This window comes from Poromitra crassiceps (assembly GCF_964638095.1).
Source record: "Poromitra crassiceps genome assembly, chromosome: 2".
Classification (NCBI taxonomy): domain Eukaryota; kingdom Metazoa; phylum Chordata; class Actinopteri; order Beryciformes; family Melamphaidae; genus Poromitra; species Poromitra crassiceps.
Window position 1 is genome coordinate 113,876,428 of NC_139624.1, and position 23,459 is coordinate 113,899,886.

At 43.8% G+C, this 23,459-nt stretch overlaps 1 protein-coding gene across 1 annotated transcript in view; it reads right to left on the minus strand.

Moving 5' to 3' along the window:
• LOC310795958 (phospholipid phosphatase-related protein type 4-like) overlaps positions 1-21,740 on the minus strand; it is a gene marked incomplete at both ends in the record, with an annotated part of 148,051 nt that extends 126,311 nt beyond the window's left edge. Inside the window, one exon of the mRNA XM_083658068.1 lies at positions 21,669-21,740. Within this exon, the coding sequence (XP_083514194.1) occupies positions 21,669-21,740 (72 nt within the window). The remainder of the gene's footprint in view (positions 1-21,668) is intronic.
• Positions 21,741-23,459: the final 1,719 nt, after the last annotated feature.

Below are 23,459 nucleotides of genomic sequence, written 5' to 3' on the forward strand. Positions count from 1 at the left end.
GTAACGAAATCAACGCTGAGCAATGTACCCGTTTTTACACATTTTTACAGAAAATAGTTACAACATCAGATGCGCGTAACTCCTACGAAAATGCCTTAAAATGCATGAAAAAAAATTTATGAAGACATCTCCCGACATATATACTACCGTTTACATTTGGTGCAATTTGGAGGCAATTTTATTTTCGATTTATTTCTTGTTCTTTGTATATTTCATTGTCGAAGCCTTCTTCTTCTTCTTCTTTGAGTTTTATGGCGGTTGGCAAACATATATGTGCATTACCGCCACCTACTGGAGTTTGATATCAGCCAAATGCCTGAGGGGTGGGCATAAAAACGAAGGCCACGCGAGCCCAGTGCATTGTGGGAAATGTAGTATTTCGAGTCCCCGCACCCGCACCTCCCCCCCACCACCCCCCCCCACACACAGAGTGGATTTCGGTTGATATCTCTGTGAGTAAACCTCCAATTTCAAAAATTTCAACGGATTCGAAAACCTTAGGGGCGTGAGATTTAATATATATTCATATTCCCCACGGAAAACCCATCCTTTAATAGGACGATTCTGAATCGATTAACAAATATCAAAAATCATTTTTTTTTTTTTTTTTTTTTTTTATTATTTATTTATATAATATATATATAATTATTATTATATTATTATTTTTATTTTAATTATGGATCATAATACAATGCAATTCCAAATGCACTTTTATTTTAAAAGTAGCCACACAGTGAGAAAAAAGAAAGTGAGAAAAAATAAATCATGTATTGCGGAAAAAGTGATGCATCGATTTAAGATGCATCGCGATGCATCGAGATGCATCGTATAATCGAATGGAATCGTAGACTTGTATAATCGAATCGTATCGAATCGTGAGATCAGTGAAGATGCACAGCTCTAACTCACATGCAGTGTTTTTTTTTGGTTATCAAATTTGTATTATCTTTTAAAGGGGTTTTGTACATAACATTTTAATTTCAATGATGCACAGTGATAAACAGTGTGTACAAAACAAAACATAACTACCCTCCCACCCTCCCCCTCATGGTGACCAATCCCCCCCCAACCCAGTACCTCCCCCAGATCTCAAAGTTTGTACATACAGTGTTATAGTTTGTATACATACTTACATACATCACATGCAGTATTTAGGTAAATATTGCACTGGAAGTGTGATAATATACACATGTAGGAAGTGTGATAATATACATGTAGACTAGCAATCTTGTGCGCTACGCGCGCTTGATTCCTAGGATCGCCCGCTATGCGGGCTCGCAGCCTCACCCGCCCTGCAGCTCGCCCACTGCGCATTGCATACGCAGCTCGGCCACTGCGCAACCTTGCCTGCTCTATGACATTACTGATGTCATAGAGCAGCGTGTTTCAACCTCTCTGGTCTTCGCCTATACAGCCTGACAAACACCAGAGAGGGTGAAGCGCATTGCGTTTTGTGCCCCTGTCTATCCTTGAAGATGTACATTGTTTGTTTAACTGTTTCAGTAGACATGTACTTTACTTTGCAATTAAAATTTGTCTGCACTTTGCAATTAAAATTTGTCTGCAAGTATCCAAGAAGCTCCTTTTTTCTCTTTTCTTATCACTGATGACATCACATCATTAGGTAATTAGGGCAATCACCTAATTAAAAAATCCGGCTCTGTCAGGTCACCTGCATGGGTGCTCTTTAAAGCACCTGAAAGTTTCAGCCCGATCGCACGTAAAACGGCATAGCTGTGGCCGGCGGACAAAAATTTTAACAAACAAACATTGCCCACTTGCTCCCTTTTAATATAGATGATATAGCTAAGGTAAAGAACATTAACCAGCTAAGCTAGTGGGACACTGTGTTTGTCGAGTTGATATAGCAAAAGTGTGTGTGGTCTGGGTTCAAGCATATACTATAGGAACAAATTATCTGTGATTATCATGATTTGTTTATATGAACCTATTTTAGATTAGATAATTTTGCCTAAAAATAATCCATTGATGGTCATACAGTATGTCAATCTTGACATTATCCTTTAACACAGGGGTTTTCAAAGTCTCAGACTGTGGGCCTCCCCCCAGGCAAAGCTTGAAAAAAGGTGCCTTCCCCTCCTCGCTCAATTCCTGGATGCCTATGGGATCATGATTGTTATTTGATCCCATGTCAAACAGCACCAGACAGGATTTATTAGTGTCCTACTCTGGGAAAGTGGGGGAAACAGTACACTTCCACAAAACTACAGTATCTCTTTAACTCACACACATTTAGGCTATTCTATGTGATCTCCTTTTGATAACTAATGTAATATTTTTTCACTTCCATTCATGGAGCCTCACCTGAAACTGCTTGGAGCCCCCCTGGGGAGGCCCGCCTCCCACTTTGAAAAACTCTGCTCTAGCAAGCAAGCTAGCTAAATGGCTACAGCTATTTAGACGGGGTCAGTAGGCTAGCTATACTCTCAAAGCCAGACCCATGAGAGTTCTTAGGCTGATACACTACGTTACTGTATGCTGAAGATCTCTCTCTGGGTCTGGGATACTTATAAACTGCTATCGGAAATCCTGGCCAGTGATTGGTGCCCCCGAGATCGCGGGGGCACCAATCAGTAACGACTTTAGCGATCAGTCAAGACCACCCAACCTGACTCTGGTGACCTTTGAAAAAGAGCCACTCTCTCATTGGTGCTACGACTTGTCAGTCAATCAATTTTGACCCCCTAGACCCACCCTCAAAACAGCAGCAGGGGCTGTGAAGTGCCATAGACTAATTAATGTACTATGCGGAGCGCAACATAATAATTGAGTCTGGGGAGAGACTAGGCTAGCTACTAGAGCTAGCCTATATGTTGTAAACAAAAACAAAATATGATGAATGGGGGAACAATAGAGAGTGTAACCAACGTGGAACTAAAAAACTACAATTTGATGATGGGATAATTTGTTAACTCATTGAGTGCCAGCCACTTTTGGAGAACGGACGCTCCCAGTGCCAGAGTTTCAGAGCTTTTTTCAGTGATTTCTCGAGGCCCACAGAATATTGTGTGATATTACTATGTAAACACTGAACACGCAAAAAGAACGATGAGACTCTCTTCTATCATCAGCAAAAACAGGTTTATTGATATAATTTTCCGTTCTTTAGTTATCAGCCGGAGAAGATAGCTTGATTTAACCAAAAACAGCAATTTTTTTCTAGAAGCTGAGATAATGACCCTTTTGTGAAATTAAATATTCCAAACACATCACTGACTCTGAAGCTAATTTTCTGATGTAGTCACACCTCAAAAATAATTTCCTTCAATAAAACAGTGAAGGCCAGGGAATTTTGTTTGGCAGAATAATATTTTTTAGCTGCTTGTGTGCTGCTCTGCGTGCCCCCCCCCCCCCCCCCCCCCCTCAACTGCACACTCCTCCTCCGTATGGGAGTGTCTCTGGTGGCTCTCTGCTGAGTTTGCTGTGCACAGTGAAGGGTGCGCGACATCCAGCTTTTTTACAGCGTTCCGCGTGTGTTTGTCACCGGCTCCCATGCTTCCAGTTGAGAATAATAACAACTCCACGGCTGATCATGCGGATGGGCTGTCGCAGCGGACACGGAGGAGCTCAATTGTGGGAGCAGATTGGCTGCTGCAGGCACAGCTAACGTTATGCTTCAGCATATCGATGCATACGGATGCGATGCGATTTCCGTTTCCCCAACGACTTCTTCTCTGTTTTTCTCTGCCTTTCTGTTATCTGGAGAGCACTGTCGCCACCTAAGGGTTCTGTAAAATATGTTATAGGCCTCCAATAGCTACAATATTTGTACAGGAGATGCAGAAGGCTTTGATCGACGTCCCACCGTCAAAAAACGCATTGGACGTCGAAAGACGTCCTTGGCACTCTACGTCACTATTTAATTGGACGTCGAAAGACGTCCTTGGCACTCAATGAGTTAATTGGATGTTTGCCATGTGATTGGAACATCTTGCTTATTCGAATAATATAGAGAGCCAAATTGAACGTCACTTCCTGCCTTTCTCTGTGTACCAGCGTCTGAAAAAATATGAATGGTGGAGAACGGAGAGATACATTACTTGTTTTGATCCCATTTGAATTGTGCCACGGGGTACACATGTAAATTTGGTAAATTTAAAAGATAGAGACAGAGAAAGGCAGGAAGTGCCATTCACTTTGGCTCTCTATTAAACTTTTTGCCACATCATGGACTGGATTACTCTTCTCAGACAAAGAAGGGAGGGAAACTGTTCAACTTGTGAACTTGTGTCTGCAGTGTGTCTGCTGTTAGGATAAGATGGGTCAAGTCAAGTCAATGTTTATTTATCTCGCCAGTTAAAATTGGTATGCAGGAAGACTCAAAAACATTCAGGACATTTCAACAGAACAGACAGACACAATTGTAAGCCTACTTTATGCAGTTTTGCATAAAAGCATTGTCTGGGGCATCTTTAAGTTTGGCCAAACGTCTCATGCATTACTCCTGCCATGGCAATGATAGTGATCTGAGGTCTGCTTCCCTTCTGTTCTGAAACGGTGGCGTAAATATTTCATAGGGCCAGTGATGAGCCATGAGTGCCAATAGCAGAGATGAACATCTCAGGGGATAGGGATACATTATGATTGGCAGGCTTTTATCTCCTCCTAACATGGGACATGGCAATCACGCCTGATAGGAGAACCACTGCCTCACTTCTCTGGAAACCATGGACTGACAAAGATGCTCAGGTCACTGAGGTCAGAAGAGAAGAGAAGAGAAGAGAAGAAGAGAGAAAGAGGAGAGAATAGGAGAGAGGAGAGACGAAAAGAGAAGAAGAGAGAAAGAGGAGAGAAGGTAAGAGGAGAGAAGAGAGGAGAGATGAGAAGAGGAGAGAAGGGAAGAGAGGAGAGAAGAGAGGAGAAGAGAGGAGAAAAGAGAAAAGGTGGGAAGAGAGGAGAGAAGAGAAGAGGAGAGAAGGGGAGAGAGAAGAGATTTTTTTGATTTTCAAACTCCCTTTAATAAACCATTGCAAACCTAATACAACACAGCTTTATGCACTACACACACAAAAAAACATGTATTTTCTCAAAGGTTCACAAACAACTCCTCATCTTCTCCCACAGAGCACAAAACCCCCCCAACCGTCCATATCTTGCTGAATTCCAGCACATTGTCCATCATCTTGTAGAAGGCGTACTCCACCCTTAAACGGGCCTTCAGTAGTCCCTTCATAACTAACACCGGCTCCAGACAGCCAGCATTCTGAGTCCGATGCTTACGTGTCAGCCAAATGGCCAACTTGGCAGAAGCAGACAGAAAGTTCATCAGTGTATGGACACTCTTCTTTCTTGCACTGTATTTAGGGCCAAAAACAAACACAGCAAAAGAAAAGTCCTCTCCCAAACCCTGAAACCACCTTTCCAGGAGTTCAAAAAGCTCTGACATTCGTGAGCATTCCACAAACAAATGTGCCAGGGTCTCGATCTGATTACAGAAAGAGCATCCCTCTCCCAGCTCCGGATCCAGATGCGCTCTGTATCTGTTTGTAGCTATTGCACCATGTACAACCCTCCACTGTAGGTCTGCTGCCCGCTTCTCAACGGGCAACTTATACAAGGACCGCCAGCTGCCTTTTGGAGAAGCATCTGGGCCAAAAAACTCAGCCCACCTCGACTCTTTGACCCCCTCCAACGAGCGCAGATTCAGGACCTTGACACAGGTGTGATATATGTCCTTCTTTCCAGCATCCTGAAATGTGTCCAGATGAGGCGTTTTAAATGTCAGCAGCTGTCCTTCTCCCTCCTCCCACTCCCCCACAACAGGGGAGATAAACAAAGTGGGGAAACCATACTCACAATTGTCACTCCACTGGTCACACACAGCTATGTTCTGGACAAATGTGGTGGCAGGGCAGCACAGACCTCCTCCACCACTCTGTTGACGAGCCTGATAGAGGTGATGTTGCTGCTCTCTCTCAGAGCATCCGTTGATGTTGCTGTCATCCTCATCAAATGACCCAGTTTGGTGCAACCAGCCATTCTTAGACTGGTTCGCAGGCTGGCAGACTGCAGTGTCTGAGTCTTTACAAAGTTATTAAAAAACAAAGGTTCTTCAAACAGCCACATGCCCGGAGTCTCACCTGTGACACGTGTAACATCGAAAATGTGCCATGCCTGCAGCACCGAGCTGTAAAAAGGTGACAGTCCAGCATGGTCCACATCTCCAGGTGATAATAGAAACAAGTGCTTGTCATAACCCAAGCGTCCAGCTCTCCTCAGCAGCAGTCGAGCTGTATCGAGCCAGCCTGGGCCACAGTTATAAAGAAATCTCTGTGCAGTCTGGAGCCTAAAAGCGGCGATCTTTGCTTGGATGTTGATCAGCCCCTGCCCCCCTTCAGCCACAGGTAGGTAGAGGGCTGCTGCTCGGACCCAGTGCTTGCCAGACCAGAAGAAGTCCACGATAGCTCTTTGAATATCCTCAATCAGGCCTGATGGTGGTGTCAACACGTTGAATTTATGCCAAAGAGTCGAGGCGACCAAGTTATTAGCAACCAGAACCCTTCCCCTATATGACAACTGGGGCAGCAACCATTTCCATTTAGACAACCGAGCGCACACCTTCTCCTTCACTCCCTCCCAGTCCTTTGCTTGAAAGCCCTCAGTGCCCAAAAAAACTCCCAACAGTCTCAGCCCCTCCTTCCCCCACTCAAGTCCCCCAGGCAGACTGGGCACTACCTGATCCCTCCACTCTCCCACCAGCAAGGCCTCACTTTTCGCCCAGTTTACACGTGCTGACGAAGCCTTCTCATACAGGGACAGCATATCCTTCAAACATTGAACATCCCCCTGACTGGTAACAGAAACATTGACATCGTCTGCATAAGCAGATACAATAGGAGGACGGTCAGGATTTAAAAATCCAGGCAGTGAGAGACCACTGAGCCGGTCTCTCAGTCTGCACAGCAAGGGTTCAATGGCTAAACTGTACAACTGTCCTGAAATCGGACAACCTTGCCTTATCCCTCTCCGTACAGGGATTGGCCGACTCAGTCCCGCCCCCATCTTCACCATACATTGCGCACCACTGTACAACAAACCAATCCAATCCACAAAAGCATCACCCATACCAAAAGCCCTGAGCACAGAAAACAAATAAGAATGATCCACCCTATCAAAGGCTTTCTCCTGGTCCAAAGAAACAATACCAAAATTCACCTTAACATTACTATAAGATCTGCATACATCAATGACGTCACGAATTAAGAAAATATTGTCCATGATTGTCCTATCAGTTATGCAATATGACTGGTCAGAATGCACAATTAATTCCAAAACGCCCTTAAGTCTGTTTGCCAAGGCTTTAGAAAGCACCTTATAATCCGTACAGAGGAGGGCAATTGGCCTCCAGTTCTTAAGTAAGGCAACTCCTTGCAGCCGAGAAAGGACTGCTCGTTGACACGAAACAGGAAGAGCTCCTGCTTTAAGACACTCCAAGAGAACAACATGTAAATCCGGTCCAAGTATATTCCAAAAGCGTTTAAAGAAATCTGTGGAGAGGCCATCGATCCCTGGTGCCCGTCCTGATGACATCTGGTTGACCGCATTTGTCAACTCCTCCAGCGATAGCTCAAGGTCCAGAGAATCTTTCTCCTCAGAGCTGAGCTGAGGAAGTCCCTCCAGGAGCTCCTCACGCCACTCCATGCTGCATGGCTCTGCCCTGAAGAGATTAGCATAGAAATCCATGGCATGGCTCCTCATTTCGCCCGGGCTGGTGGTCACTCTGCCTCCAGGAAGTTTAAGGCAGGTCATCTGCTTCCTCTGTGCCACCGATCTCTCCAGGTTAAAAAAGAAAGAAGTCGGGGCATCCATGTCTTTTATCTGCAGGAAGCGAGCCCGGACAAGAGCTCCCTTCACTCTCTCCTGCAGGAAGGAGCTCAACTCCAACTTCTTCTCCCGCAGCAGGTTGCCCATGGTAGGATCTGAGTCTCTTTGTAGTCCCTCTTCAATGTTCCTAATACTAATTTCAAGTTCCTGAACTGCTGCCTTGACTTTGGCAGTGGAATGAGAGGTGTACTGCTGGCAAAATATACGAATTTGTGCCTTTCCAACCTCCCACCAAAGCTTCAAAGAACTAAAATTTGCCCTTTTTATTTTCCACTGCTGCCAAAAACACTCAAAACTCTGACAGAAAACAACATCTTGCAGGAGTTTATTATTAAAAAACCAGTAGGACTTAACCCTTTCTCCTGGTGAAATGATCAAATCTATACTGACCAAATGATGATCAGTGAAGCCAACTGGGCTTATGCTACAATTAACTAATCTGGAGCTAAGATTTTGGGAAATGTAAATGCTGTCTAGCCTAGCTGCACTCACCCTGTTGTTACTGACCCTCACGCATGTGTACTGCCTGGTCTGTGGATGTTTCACTCTCCATGTGTCTAACAGAGCCATATGCATGATGATGCTCTTAAGGCTCTGAGCCGACTGTGGGTGTGGCTCTTCACTTGTCCTGTCCACTGTGAAATCCAAGGTACAATTAAAATCCCCACCAAAAATCAATTGCTCCTCATGATAGCTCTGAAGCTCATTATTAAGCTGGTTAAAAAGCCCCACTCTTTCTGAGCCTTGATTCGGTGCATACAAATTAATAAAAACGAGCACCGAGCCCTCTATTTCTACCTTAACTATTAAAAGACGGCCCTTCACTACTTCAATGGATGATAAAACAACTGCATTTGCAGATGCTCTAAACATAACAGCCACTCCTGCACTAGAGTTACTGCCATGGCTAAGGACATATGAGCCCTCCCACCATAAACCCCAATCTACCTCATCTACCTGATCAGTATGTGTCTCCTGCAGAAACAGCACATCTAACCCTTTTTGAGAAGCAACCTCAGAAATCAAGGCCCTTTTATGCCTATCCCTGCCGCCATTTATATTCAAAGACCCTATTTTTAGCTTATGCATAAAAAGGTCAGAGAAAAGAGACAGACAAGATGAAACAAGCAGAAAACAGTAGAAATAAGAAATCACCCTGTGATACATGATCATTTTTATTTTTTGGCCTTTTTACATTTTCTCTTTCGGGCTAATATTCCCGATTGCTTTCGCAGAACTGTAATATGCTTATCAAGGCGGAAACGTTTCTTTTCATCTAAGAGGTCAAAACCGACCATCCTTTTCAGTACCCCAACAGTCCTAATGAATTTATCAGTGTTGCTGAAAAAATCACTCACTTTACACGTCTTTTTAAATGTTGCATCCAGAAAATGATTTATATCATCTAATGAATAGAGATCGTCACGTTTAACGTCACATAAAGAATCTGGGACTGAATCCACATCAGAGTCATCATACTCCATGTTTTCCTCCTTACCTTCTTCACATGTCATCTGGCTGTTAGACACACCCTGCTCTTCACTCTGCCCTTCCCTGCTAATCACAGTATGGTCTGTGCTTACAGAAGCTGCTTCCTCCACAGACTGTGAATGCGATCTCTCTTCACTGCCTGCAGACTGAGAGCTGCTCAGATTTTCTGCAGTTACATGAGCCTGTTGCTCCTCATGTTGGCCAAGTTCCTCACTTTCATTAACGTTCACACTCACAACACCGTTTCCCCCCATCGCTGTATCTACCACAGGCTCAGCTACAGAGTCACCACTCTCCTCCTCCGCGTGCACGGTGTCACTCGCACGCACAGCGGCGTGCACGGTGTCACTCGCACGCACAGCGCTGCTCGATGCTTTTGCGTCATCAGAGCCCACTGCCGGCCTGGCGGATAAAGTCGCAGCTTGCTGCTTATGTGGACATGCAAAGCGTTTGTCCCACATCTCCACACTCAAAACACTTCAACTGCCCTGAGCTGGCATACACCATATACGAGCCCTCGCCGTATTTCACCCTGAAAGAAACCTCCAGTGTTTGTGTATCCAAGAACATAAACACCTGTCTCCTCAAAGACAGCACATGCTTTAGTTTAGGATCCTTACATCCCAAACTCACAGTTTTAAATCCACTAGCAAATTTACCAAACCTACGGAGCTCATTCTCTAATGACTCGTTAAGTATGAAAGGCGGAACACCTGATACAGTGATCCGCGTAGAGGGCACTGACAATGGGGAAACTTGCACAAACAAATCCCTTATATACACGCCACTCTCAACGAGCTGATGTACAAGCGGCTCATTTATGAAAAACACAACCACTGCCTTATTTATTCTCGAAGCAAAAGAAAGCTTGTCATGTCCTACCTGCTCAGCTACAGCAAGCAGAACCTCCTCCACACTAACATTATTCTCCGGAGGGACAATTCTCACATCCTGCCGAATAGACGGGGGTGGCGTCTGAGACGCCATTCCTCCCGACAACACCACCTTACCAAACCAATGATCGCTCAGCCAACACTCGAAAAAATACTTTACTTACCTGATCATGCGGATAGGACAGGTGAAGAATACAGGGGGAAATCCGAAATACAGGAACAGAAAACCACTCAAATCTCCATGCCACTCGCTCGTCCTCCACCACCACCCACTCGCAGTGCACGCTCACACACACACACCGGAAGGGGAGGAGAGAAGAGAAGAGAAGAGGAGAGAAGAAAAGAGAAGAGGAGAGAGGAGAGAAGGGGAGAGAGAAGAGAAGAGGAGAGAAGAAAAGAGGAGAGAAGAAAAGAGAAGAGGAGAGAGGAGAGAAGGGGAGAGAGAAGAGAAGAGGAGAGAAGAAAAGAGAAGAGGAGAGAGGAGAGAAGGGGAGAGAGAAGAGAGAAAAGAAGGGAAAAGGTGCAGAGAGAGGAGATAAGGGGAGAGAGGAGAGGAGAAAATGGGAGAGAGAAGAGAAGAGGAGAGGAGAGAAGAAAAAAGGAGAGGAGAGAAGGGAAGAGAGAGAAGAGGAGAGAAGGGGAGAGGAGAGAAGAAAAGAGAAGAGGGTAGAGAGGAGAAAATAGAGGAGAGTTCACTGTCCTTCGGTTCAGACTGAGGGTGCCTAATGAAAGGAAGAAACACTGTGGTTCATTTAACAGAATTAACTTTCAGCATTGACCTAGTTTGAACACATCCTGCTGTTTGTAAAAATAGAGGGAGGAAAAATCCTCCCCTTAACAGCAGGTGCAGTTCCTCTGTTTAACAGCAGGTGTAGTTCCTGTTTAACAGCAGGTGCAGTCGCTCTGTTTAACAGCAGGTGCAGTTCCTCTGTTTAACAGCAGGTGTAGTTCCTGTTTAACAGCAGGTGCAGTCCCTCTGTTTAACAGCAGGGGCAGTTCCTGTTTAACAGCAGGTGTAGTTCCTGTTTAACAGCAGGTGTAGTTCCTGTTTAACAGCAGGTGTAGTTCCTCTGTTTATCAGCATTTAACAGCAGGTGTAGTTCCTCTATTTAACAGCAGGTGTAATGATTTCAAAACCCTGAGGCAGTGTCGTGCCAAGGTACGTATCCCTGATAGGAAGTGTATCCTTGCATTATAGAGGGGCGATACATTTTGTGCCAGACTGAAAATCCAGTCTGAAAGAATGTGTGTGCCCCTGTACCTGTTGGTAGTAAAGAGGAAACTTCTACATGATCTGAAGTATACAAAATAAAACACTTGTAGGGCATCATCTGTGCATTATAGATTACAGGAGGATTACATATTCTGGTAGACTGCATGTCCAATCTGGTAGGACAAGTAAAATAGCTTAATGGCTTTGTGTTGTGAAAAGTGATATATAAGACTTTAAATGGAACTCTCCCTCAATAACAATAAAGTATTTGGGTATAAATTTAACAAAAAAACATTTAAAAACTCTTTGAAAATAATTATGTCCCCATTAACAAGGAGATCAAATCTGATATGTCCAGGTGGACGCTGCTTCCATTAGACATAAGCAATAGAATATAAATAATTAAAATTAACATGTTACCGTGGATACTCTGGGCCCTATTGTCGCAAAAGCGGTAATTTAGCGTTTGCGCTCGTTTAACGCTGCATGCGCACAATACAAATTGGGGGCGTGCACAAGCGCATTTGTATTCTCCCTGCCGTGCTATTACTTCTATGCCTGTTATAATGGTACTGGACATGCCTACCCCATGGTAGACATGCCACATGCCAAACCAGGCATTTCCGCGCAAAGGTGATGAGACCGATGGCATTCTCCTCTCGTCACCATGCGCGCAATTACTTTGCGCTAAGAGCTTTGAAAGGGACCTTTAAGCGCTAAAATACCCCGCAGCGCTTGAGCGCACCATAATCTCCGTGCTGCGCAGCGCAGTGCAGAGGAATTCCTTTTGGATATGTCATTACGCACGGACATGCCACACCAGGATCAAATTCTGCTGCTAAAATTGGGTATTAGCCTTAGCAGATAATTCAGTGAGGCAATCAACTATAATTCACTGAGAATTCACTACTTGCAATAGGCTATTCACCTTCACCTATCCCATAACCCGGAGGGTCGTTGGCACCACAGACGATCTGTCGACAAGCTCTCTCCATCTCTCTCTGTCTTCGGCACAAGTTGGCAGCTCTCACCAAGTTTTAATTGAGTCCACTCTAAATTATTTAATTGAGTCAAGTTAATATTCCCATCTTTTATCTTGTCTCCGCCGTTTCCCCACTGCAAACATTCTATTTCCCACTCAAAAGAAGAACCCAAATCACAGATGTTTTTAAGAGGTACAGTATATGATTTGTGATGTTATTGTGAGATAGGCCTATACAAATTACGCATGGAGAGAATTACAGCATATTGCATGCCTCCCGCAAACTGTAACTGGAATCTGATTGGTTTGATTGATGTAACGCCCAGGCATTGCCTGGCCACACCTGTGAATAATTATGCTGCTTAAGACCACCCAAATCCCATTTGTGCTGGCATTTTGGGGGCGTAGATGACTTGCACGCCTCCAATTTGCGCCTGCGACACGTGCCATGGACGAATCCGCACCCCAGCCGGGAATTTCATCCCAACCATATTTCAGGGCTGTTTTAACTTAAAAAAGAGGGAGGTCACATCTACCCAGACAATTATATAATTTTTAAACAGTTAAGTTTCTGTACAAATCATTAGAATATGCGCCCATGAGGTGGGGATGCGTTTAGCGGCGGCCGGGCGGGGGTGCAAAACTCTGCATAACACCTGGACACTTGCGCCTGGTGGACTGCTATCGTCCCTGCAGGGACGATAGCATAAAGCAGGCACGCAAACAGGTGCGCAAGCGCAAAAAGGGGATAGCCCCTGTACCAACATAGGGCCCTCTATCTTTTCCAATCACTGCCTTTGGAAGTACCCCAAAAACAATTGAATGAATGGGGTGGGATGATTTGGAGATTTGTCTGGAACAGTAGAAGACTAAGGCTAAAGTTAATCACTTTGCAGTTGGCAAAGGAGAGGGGAGGAAGAGCTCTAACATGCCTACAGGATTATTACTATGCTGCACAATTGAAACCCTTAGCATGCTGGTGTGCACTGTCCTATGAATCGAAATGGAAGTCTCTGGAAATTACACAGATTGACACACCAATACAGACAATATTAGGGAATAGAAGTCAAGCAGGAAGGTGTTATAACAGACTGAATCAATAGACCGTGTTCTCAGTGAAGCTGTGTTTCAGGGTGCTGAGGAAACTACATCTGGAGAAACGGGCAAGGGTCTTGAGTTGGGTCGCTTTTGACCCAGGGTTTGAGCCTTCTAGGCTGGATGGGAGGTAGGGCTGGGTATCGAGTTTCGATACTTACTTGGCACCGAAATGGAAACATCGATACTAAGGGGTATCGAAGCCTCCCTTGTCAATCGATACCAATTTTCGATACCAAAACAAAACAGCGTCATTGAGCCTATAAGCATGCGACATGCTTGCACGCCGCGCTCTAATACGGCTGGTGATTGGCTGTCATGTAGAGGCATGCAGGAAACGTTACGCCCACTTTAGCCGGTGTGTTTGTTGTGCCAGGCGTGCGGTGCGGATATAGTATACAAGAAGTTAGCCACTCAAGCTACTCCTATCCTGGAGTACCATATGGCGAAGATGATGAAAAGCAAGAAAAGAAACAGAAACAACACGGACTGGTTTCCACAGATAAGAGAAATAATTGAGAGGTGGGTCAGCTTACCACAAGTTAGCGGTTATCAGATCCCTCAGTCTGACAAATCCATGCATCTGGCTGTGAGTTGTAGCTAGCAGATCGTTTAATTAATTGCCGCCGTAACGTTATGCGCAAGCGGGCATTGTGTATTTTTAGCAACTCGTTAACAAACGCTGATGTCATGATAGTTTGTTGAATGTAAATGCGATTCATTTATATTGATTGGCTAGTCAGTGAATGCGTGAAGTGGAGCTGTCTCGTCAGATTTGACCAGAATGACGTTCTGTTGCAGCAGTGAGTGAGCATTAAACACTGATCTGCAACACTAGCGTTAATGTTTAATTAATTAGCGTTAACGTTATGTGCAAACGTTATCGCCCATTATGTATTTTTAGCAACTCGTTAACAAACGCTGATGTCATGATAGTTTGTTGAATATAAATGGGATTCACTTTGTGCCATTGGCTATATTGATAGGCTAGTCAATGCTCAACTAGTCTTCCATGCATGAAGTGGATCCATCTCATCAGTTTGGACAAGAATAGAGTTCTGTTGCATCAGTGAGCATTAAACCCTGATTTGCAACTCTCTGTTTTGCACTGAAAACTATTCCACTGATTTATTTGTTTTACATTTCTTTCCTTTGTACTTCCAATATTTTTTGTAGGGACGGCAATACGTTTAGAGAACTTAAAGTTATGTTAAATACAGTAGGTTTTATTTTTTTCTGCTGTAAAACTTAAGATGGGGGGAAAACTAAAGATTTGTAAAATAATTTCAATGTGTAATGCTGTTTTATTTTTGTTAAAATGGATTTTTCTAAAAATTGGTATCGAAAAAAGTATCGTTCAGGAACCGGTATCGAAATCCAAGTATCGAAACGGTATCGATATCGAAAAATTTTGAACGATACCCAGCCCTAATGGGAGGTTCAAATAGTGGGTTAACAAAGGTATCACATCTTACTGTTCAGTCACCTCAAATGGACAACTACAGAGCTATCAGTATATCAGACACATTTGGATTAGAAAAACAGGACTTTTTCAGATACCAAGTTATCTCTAACTTGGTATCTGAAAATGTCCTGTTTTACTTTAATAAAAACATTACAAATATAGAGGTAAATTAATACAACTTGACCATATTTTCTAATGGATACTCAACAGAATACAAAAAAAGGTTGGTTTCGATACTATATGGATGTATACAAGCCTCTAAGAGGCTGGCTATCGCCAGCGGAGGCATAAAAATAGGAAAAACAGTCAAACACACAAATAACAGAGGAAGGCTGGACAGAGATGTGTGGGACACAGGCAACTACTGCAAACTCAAGAGCCTGGAGGGAGTTTGGTTGGAAAAGTTTTGTGCAATTCCTTATCACTCCTAAATTAACAGCACTGCAAACAGGCTCACAGAGCCAGGGCCTTTGTTGGAGGCAATGTGGAACGTCAATGGCTGACCATTTCCCATATCTTCTGGGCAAAAGACATTCTTATTGGCAAGAGGTGGCAGCTGAGGTCAAAAAGATAATGGGGGTGGAATTAGATTATTCATTCATACCTGGGGAAAGTGCCAGAAACTGTTACACAAGGATAAATACCTAATGAAGATACTTTTGACAAGTAGTAGGAAAGCCATAACCCGTAAATGGTTGCAGATTGATCCTCCAACAAGGGACCAATGGCTGGGAATTATAAATGAAATATACTATATAGAAAGACTCACTTTCAATGTAAGGCTTAAAGTAGACAAATGTTAGGTGTACTGGGAAAAATGGATTACACTTTTGACACTTTTGTCAACGGTGTACGTCATGTACACCATTGACAAAAGTGTGGTATTAGGCTATATAAAGATGTAGGCTACTATGTATATGTAGTATGTACAGAATGTACTGTGATCTGACATTGTAACATCCATGACGACCTGTTCTTTTCAATTAAAAAAAGGGGGAAAAAAGGAAAGAAAAGTGATATATAAATGCATACATTATTATCATGGTGATTGTTGTTATTTGCCTTTTAAGGAGGCAGAATTCAGAATAATTTACAACGACAATATCCAAAGGTAGGCTATCATTTGCAATGGAGAAGTGGATTACGGGAACAAAAGATTGTTTACAATGCTGCATTTGGTATATGTGCACTCCCGTAGCCATGGCCAGGGGATATACAGTACTTCTTATCGGGGATACCTTGGCAGTGCACGATAAGGCAAGGTACCCATTTTTTACCGTACCCTTAATCCGGCTTCCCATCCGCAGACACAGCCAATCGTGCCTGTATGGACGCCTGACCAAGCCAGAGGTAACACGGGGGCGCGAACATGCAAACCTCGTGTTGGTAGGCAGAGAATCAGCCGCTACACTACCCGTATGCCCTACAGAGGCCTTAGACCCTCCATGCACCGAAGGGTCTTACAATACTGCGGTGTAGCACTAACTCTATTGCAGCGGATTGGGCATGATCAACCCTTCCGCGGGCAACGTTGCAGACAGAGTAGGAAGGCTGATCCGTGAGCGGCTGCTTCTGGGACGCGGGTCAGGGTCTTAATCGGCCTCGGCTGGGTCTACTGGGCGAGGGTGTATGATGTTGAGAGACCCGAAACAGCATTAGCATACATAGCTACAGCTCAGCATTCAACACCATAGTACCCTCCAGGCTGGTACGCAAGCTCAAGGATCTGGGACTAAACACAGCAATGTGCGACTGGATCCTGGATTTCCTGACAGACCGCCGCCAGGTGGTGAGGGTGGGCAACCTCACCTCCTCACCACTGACCATCAGCATAGGCACGCCCCAGGGGTGCGTCTCCAGCCCCTTCTGGTACGACCTCTACACCCACGACTGCGTGGCGACTCAAACTTCGAACACCATCGTGAAGTTTGCAGACGACACAGCAGTCGTGGGGCTGATCTCGGGGGGCGACGAGACGGCCTACAGAGAGGAGGTGGGGGCCCTGGAACAATGGTGCCAGGACAACCACCTCTCTCTGAACGTCTCCAAGACCAAGGAGATCATTGTAGACTACAGGAGGGGGGGGGGGCGCACACCCCCCAATCACCATCAACGGCACAGTGGTGGAAAGGGTGGACAGCTTCAAGTACCTGGGAGTCAACATCCACCAGGACCTGACTTGGGCCGGTCACACCGCCACTGTTGTCAAAAAGGCCCAACAGCGACTACACGGACTCAGGCGCCTGAAGAAATTTGGGCTAAGGCCAGAAATCCTTAGGGACTTCTACAGAGGCACCATTGAAAGCCTGCTGACTGGCTGCTTCACCACCTGGTACGGGAACTGTACCACCATGGACCGCAGGGCGCTACGGAGAGTGAGACGCGCGGCCCAGCACGTAACAGGATGTGAGTTGCCAGAACTGCATGAACTGTATAACCAGCGGTGCCTCAGGAGGTCCAAGAAGATCATCAAAGACACAAACCATCCCCACAACAGCCTGTTCTCCCTGTTACCCTCAGGGAGGAGATACAGGGTTCCAAAAGCACGCACAAATCGCTTGAGGAACAGTTTCTTCCTGCAGGCCACGAGACTCCTTAACATACACAAATAGTGTAGTAGCCGTACTGTACCGTACTGTAGCTGCTACCATTACGTATGTCTAATGTTTAATTGTATGTTTAACACATTGAGTGCCAGCCATTTTTTCATCCTGTAGGTAAGTTGTGCCAGGTTTTTTTTTGAGGATTCTGGCTCATTTTACAAGAGCCGAGGATTATTTTCTGTTAAGAATTCATGAACACCAATCATCTAAAAATAACTAATAGAATGTGTGCTTTCTCTGTCTAAAAGAGTTAGTTTGCAGAGTTAGTAGTTATGTAGATATTAGCCGTTGAGTACAGCATGGTTTCAGCGTCTGGAAATTTATTCAGAGATAAATGGCTTTTTGTGAAATTCGATAGAATAGTCACTTTAACCATTCATTTTTGGCATCAGTAAGACCGTCAGACATTCTAAACAATAGTTTTGAACAGTAATTTCCTCCATAACAACAGGAAACACCCCTCTCATTCAAACTCCTCCCTCCGTGTGTCTTCTCCTCCTTCCTCCTGGCTCTACAGCGGGCGTGTCAGAAGCGCGTTGCTGCTGCCTGCCTGCCTGCCTGCGTGCCTGCCTGCCTGCTTGCCTGCGTGCGGACGCTCCTTGTGCGAGTCAAGATGGGCCGGGGAATGCGTGGGCGATGGGCAGATGTTGATTCTGGCCTTTCTGAGGTGTTTCAAAGTGTGTTTCACCTATAATCTATTTTGCAAATCGCTCTCCGCTCTCTGTGTGCTGCTGCCTGCGCGGCCGCTCTCGGGCAAGACAAGTCTGGAATGGATTACTGTAAAATCGCCTCGCCATTTCCTTGAATGGCTTGCTCCCGCGGCAGTTTTTTCTTTGATTTCGCTCGTCTGGGGGAGCACTGTCAACACTTAGTGGGTCGGTAAAATAGATTATACACATTCTCTTGCTCCAATAGTGATCTCGAAGATGTAAAAGTTGTTGATTGATGTCCCACCGTCAAAAAAAATAAAATGTTTATGTAAGACGAGATATCTCGGCTCTGGCACTCAAGCGTTGGATTATGTAAAACGAGATATCTCGGCTATGGCACTTAACGTGTTAATAAGGTATATGCTATTTGCACCTGTATGTCAAATACGTCAAATTTAAAATGTTTAAGCACGTCTAAAGTATGCACATGACATGTGCACCTATGAGCAGGGAATATGCCACTGTCTCTGACTTGTCTTATCACTATACTGCCTTATTGCTTGTTGTGTCTCTTGTTGTTTTTGCACTCATATGCCCTGTTATATTTGTACTATGTTGTAAACGGAGTCCACAGCACAAGAATTTCACACGTGATACTTGTACCATGGAGTGACAATAAAAATCTTGAATCTTGAATCTTGAATCTTGAAACACCTTACGACCCCAGCTAACATCACTGATGACGCGTCCCAGCGCATGCTGTAGCATGTATTTTAAACCTAGAATCCTGGCTCCCCTGGCCAGTGACACTTAGGAATAGACTAGGTGACAACCAAGTATAGTTTGGTGACAAGCTGGAGAGACAGTTGACGGTCGGAGAGACGGCATCCGGTACGGGATGGGATTAGTACCCCATCCTGGCTCTCTCGTGAGGGAGAAATCCACAAACGCTACGGATTAGCCTCTTGAAAATCTGTGCAAAGATCGGCGCGGCCTGGGGTCGTTCAGGCTAGAGCGAGGTGTTCGCCGCAGGCGAATGACGTGCAGCGCACAGGCCTTCTTGAGGCGTCCTCTCTGCCCATGGTAGGATTGCCTTTACCCCGGGAGGGTCTGGTGAGACGTAGGAGGAGTCCGGCCTGGAGTCACCCACACAGGGCCTTAGACCCTCCATGCACCGAAGAACCGAAACACCTTACGACCCCAGCTAACATCACTGATGACGCGTCCCAGCGCATGCTGTAGCACAGTGGTGCCCAACCAGTCGATTGCAGTCTACTGGTCGACCGCGGACTCACCCCAGGTCGATCGCGTTAAAAATCGATTATAAAAAAAAGAAAAAGTAAATAATAATAATAATAAAATAAAATATAATGGAAGTACATGCAGTTGTTTATTTTAATTATGGATCATAATACAATGCAATTCCAAATGCACTTTTATTTTAAAAGTAGCCACACAGTGAGAAAAAAGAAAGTGAGAAAAAATAAATCATGTATTGGGGAAAAAAAGTGATGCATCAATTTAAGATGCATCGAGATACATCGATAATCGTAATCGAATTGAATCATAGCCCTCTGAATCGTAATCGAATCGAATCGTGAGGCCAGTGAATATTCACAGCCCTAATGTCAAGTGGTTGTGGGACAACGAGAAAGTGTTGTGAGGTTAGTTACTGCAGGCTGGAAACGATGTGTGTGCGTTTGCGATGTTGAAACTGGACTGGTAGATCTCGGGAGGCTGGCTACTTGAAAAGTAGATCTTCGGTCAAAAAAGGTTGGGCACCCCTGCTGTAGCATGTATTTTAAACCTAGAGCAAAATTCAAAATTCTCTGATTCCAGCTTCTAAAATGTGAATATTTTCTGGTTTCTTTACTGCTCTATGACAGTTAACTGAATATCTGGGCTGTGGACAAAACAAGACATTAAGGACATCATCTTGGGCTTTGGGAAACACTGAATGAAAATGTTCACCATTTTGTGACATTTTATAGACCAAACAACTAATCGATTAAGTGAGAAAATAATCTGCAGATTAATCGATAATGAAAATAATCTTTAGTTGCAGGCCTATACTATGTGCATCATATTTGAGTCAAATCTATCATGTATTATGCCAATTCGATTGTATCCCCTATAGGCCACTCCACTCATGAATTAGAGCATGCATAAACCACCCGGCAGGGGAGCCAGCAGCAGTCATCCCAACTTGCGTGCAATTTCTATTGACATCTGAAGTCACGCAATGCGAGCCTGCGCACACAGACTCGCAATACCATAACGCCCAATGAATTTCACCCGTATACTTACATTACTGGCCCACGGATGACATTATGAGGAATGTGGTGGCCCACACTATCGCCCCCTGTCCAGATACCTTCCCCATCCATCACATCTGCACTACCTTGTCACCAGATCCATATGCTCCAATATTTTAAGTAAATAATAAATTATAAATAAATTGTAAATAAATAAATTATAAATAAATTGTAAATAAATAAATAATTATAAATAATAGCATTTTTTTTTAATAGTATATGTCTGTGTTTTGTATAATTTTCTTTCCTGCATTTGCATCATTCCTCTGTGCTGCACAATTGACTCACACTGTACCTGTATGAATTCTGAACTGATATCGCAACCAAATGGTTTATAGCACTGGATTGTGTAGCCTATACAGTATTATTATGCTAAACCTGTTAACTCTATTACTGTAGACTGTGTGTCTATTAATGTGTGTTTACTTATATTCATGTAGCCTATAGATTATAAATTGTACTTTCACTAGCCTATACCTTATTTTCTCTATTACATAAGACAGCAATACATTTTACAATAGTAAATCCAGACAGTTCTTCTAGATATGACAACAGTAAAATACCCACTACAGAAAATACTACAAAAGCACACTATATTAATATATCAGTAGTAGACTATTGTAAATTGTGCAGAAACACCAGTATGCCACAGAAAAAAGAAACCAGAGATGTAGTGGAAGGTCAAATCTAAGTCTGCCTATATTTTATTTACAGAATAGGGTTTAGCTGCTAAACCCGTCCCTTCTGCAAAGAAAATAGATTGTCAGGCTTACAAAGGTGCTAAACTTTAACATCTTTGTATGGAGGATTTAGGTTCATATATAAATCATAGCTAAGTAGTATAAAATTGATCGAAGTTAGATGGAAGGGAGGCATGTTTGAATGCTCTGGTGAAAGTAGCGATAATATTTTTTATTTTTTGTATTCATTTATTTATTTATTTTCATACTGGTGGTTGTTTGAGGTCACATCACCGTTTTACCCCATCCCCGCACCTTCTCTAGCTTAAACCACCACAACACTGACTAGCTGCTGCTGCAACACAGGCTACTGTAGCATGTTTTCGGGAATATGCACAGACTCTGGGGGAGGAGAGCATGCCATCAATGAACGCACCTCCACGAAGTAGAAGCATGGCAGCAGGCTGACGCTGTCTTTGGTCGGGGTCCCCTTCTGTCTGGCGGACATGGTCGGGCCTGGCTCTTCCACACAATATCCACAGCAGCAGATCCAGAGAGATGTGACGGGAGAATGAATTGGCTCGTCCCGCCGGGATCAGGAGCGCTCCATGCCGCTTGAGCACCGGGATGCGACACCCAGTATCCACACTCCTGGTTCACCCCACTCGACAGAGGCTACTGGTCAGCCCGGGGCTCGGTGGCGTGCTTGTGTTCGGACGAGCTGTCAGATAGAAATAACGATACCGACAAGAGGGAGCGGGAGGAGGAGGAGAGAGGCGCGCATGCGTACTGTAGATCCTACTACTGTACTGTAGATCCCCCCCCCCCCCCCCCCCATCGTATTCGTAGCTGTGTTGCCTACAATAAAAAATGCAAATCCGGAAGAAAGAAGACAAAAAACAAGACAAAATTAAATGCATAGGGGTATCATGTCAACAAAGGCAAACATATGAGCCTATATATCTTTACACATTTCTGTTCCAATGGCTTTGAATTGTAGCCTGATTTCTTTTTAACTATTTGCATAATTTGTGAATGTCATATTTTGCAGGTTGACAGCATATGGTTTTGACTGCTGACACCGACAACAACAAATAATAATAATCAATTTTATTTGTTGACACCGACACCGAAGGTCACCACAATGCATATAAAAACAGTTCTGCATCTAAAACCACACAATACATATAAAAACAGTTCTGCATATAAAACCATAGACAGACAAAAACATTAAAAACAGAGAACAACAAGCTCCAGCATGAATAAAAACAAGAAGCAAAGACGAGCAAAGTCAGTGATTAGAGTGAGTAGGCCAAACAGGTGGGTTTTGCAATGGGATTTGAATGAGCAGATAGGTTGCTTTCACTCTGCATGCCATAAATAATGAAATAAAGAAAGACGTGCTGTCACAGTAGGCCTAGAGCATGTCGTTATGTGCAGCACCACATCTAGTGGAGCAGATAAAAGAAAAAATATTCACATCTGGAAAGAAGCACCAAAATTGGCACGAATAGGCCTACTCCTTCGAGATTGTTCTTTTGATAAAAACCTATATGTGACTGTATATACTGTATGTGACTGTGTGACTGCTGGCCTGGTAAATGGACACCAGTCTGCATAGCAAGTGTGCCTGAACATTGACTGTATAATGTGTCTGAATAGGACTCTTGTTACTGTTTGGAGCCATGGCTAATGCTGCCTTCAGGGTCTTGTAATAAGCTGCTGCTTCTGAAGCCTCAAGTCATAAAAACGACTTGTTGCACGTTCAAGTTCATTTTGTCAAAAATGACAAAATGAAACAAAAATCCATTTTTCCTGGCTATTATTTGATTTAAATCAAGTTATGTAGAGCTACTTTGTGCTGCAGCAGCAAAATGAAATGGAGATGATCATGCACTTGAGGCATGTAATTAATGTTTTATTAATAAAGCAGGTGTATAAGTGATAAATAAAAGTTGAACAAACAATGAACATATAAAGACACAATAATACAAATTGTTTGCGCTCTGGCGCTCCCAGTAACTATCTACAAACGCACCCACAGTTTACATGCTCTTCACTCCCTAAATGTCACATACAGTGTAGTAACTTGGGTTTACCAGTAATTATGTATGTATGTATGTATGTATGTATGTATGTATGTATGTATGTGCTGTATATATGTATGTATGTATGTATAATGTATGTATGAATTATTTAGGCTATGTATGTATGTATATATGTACTA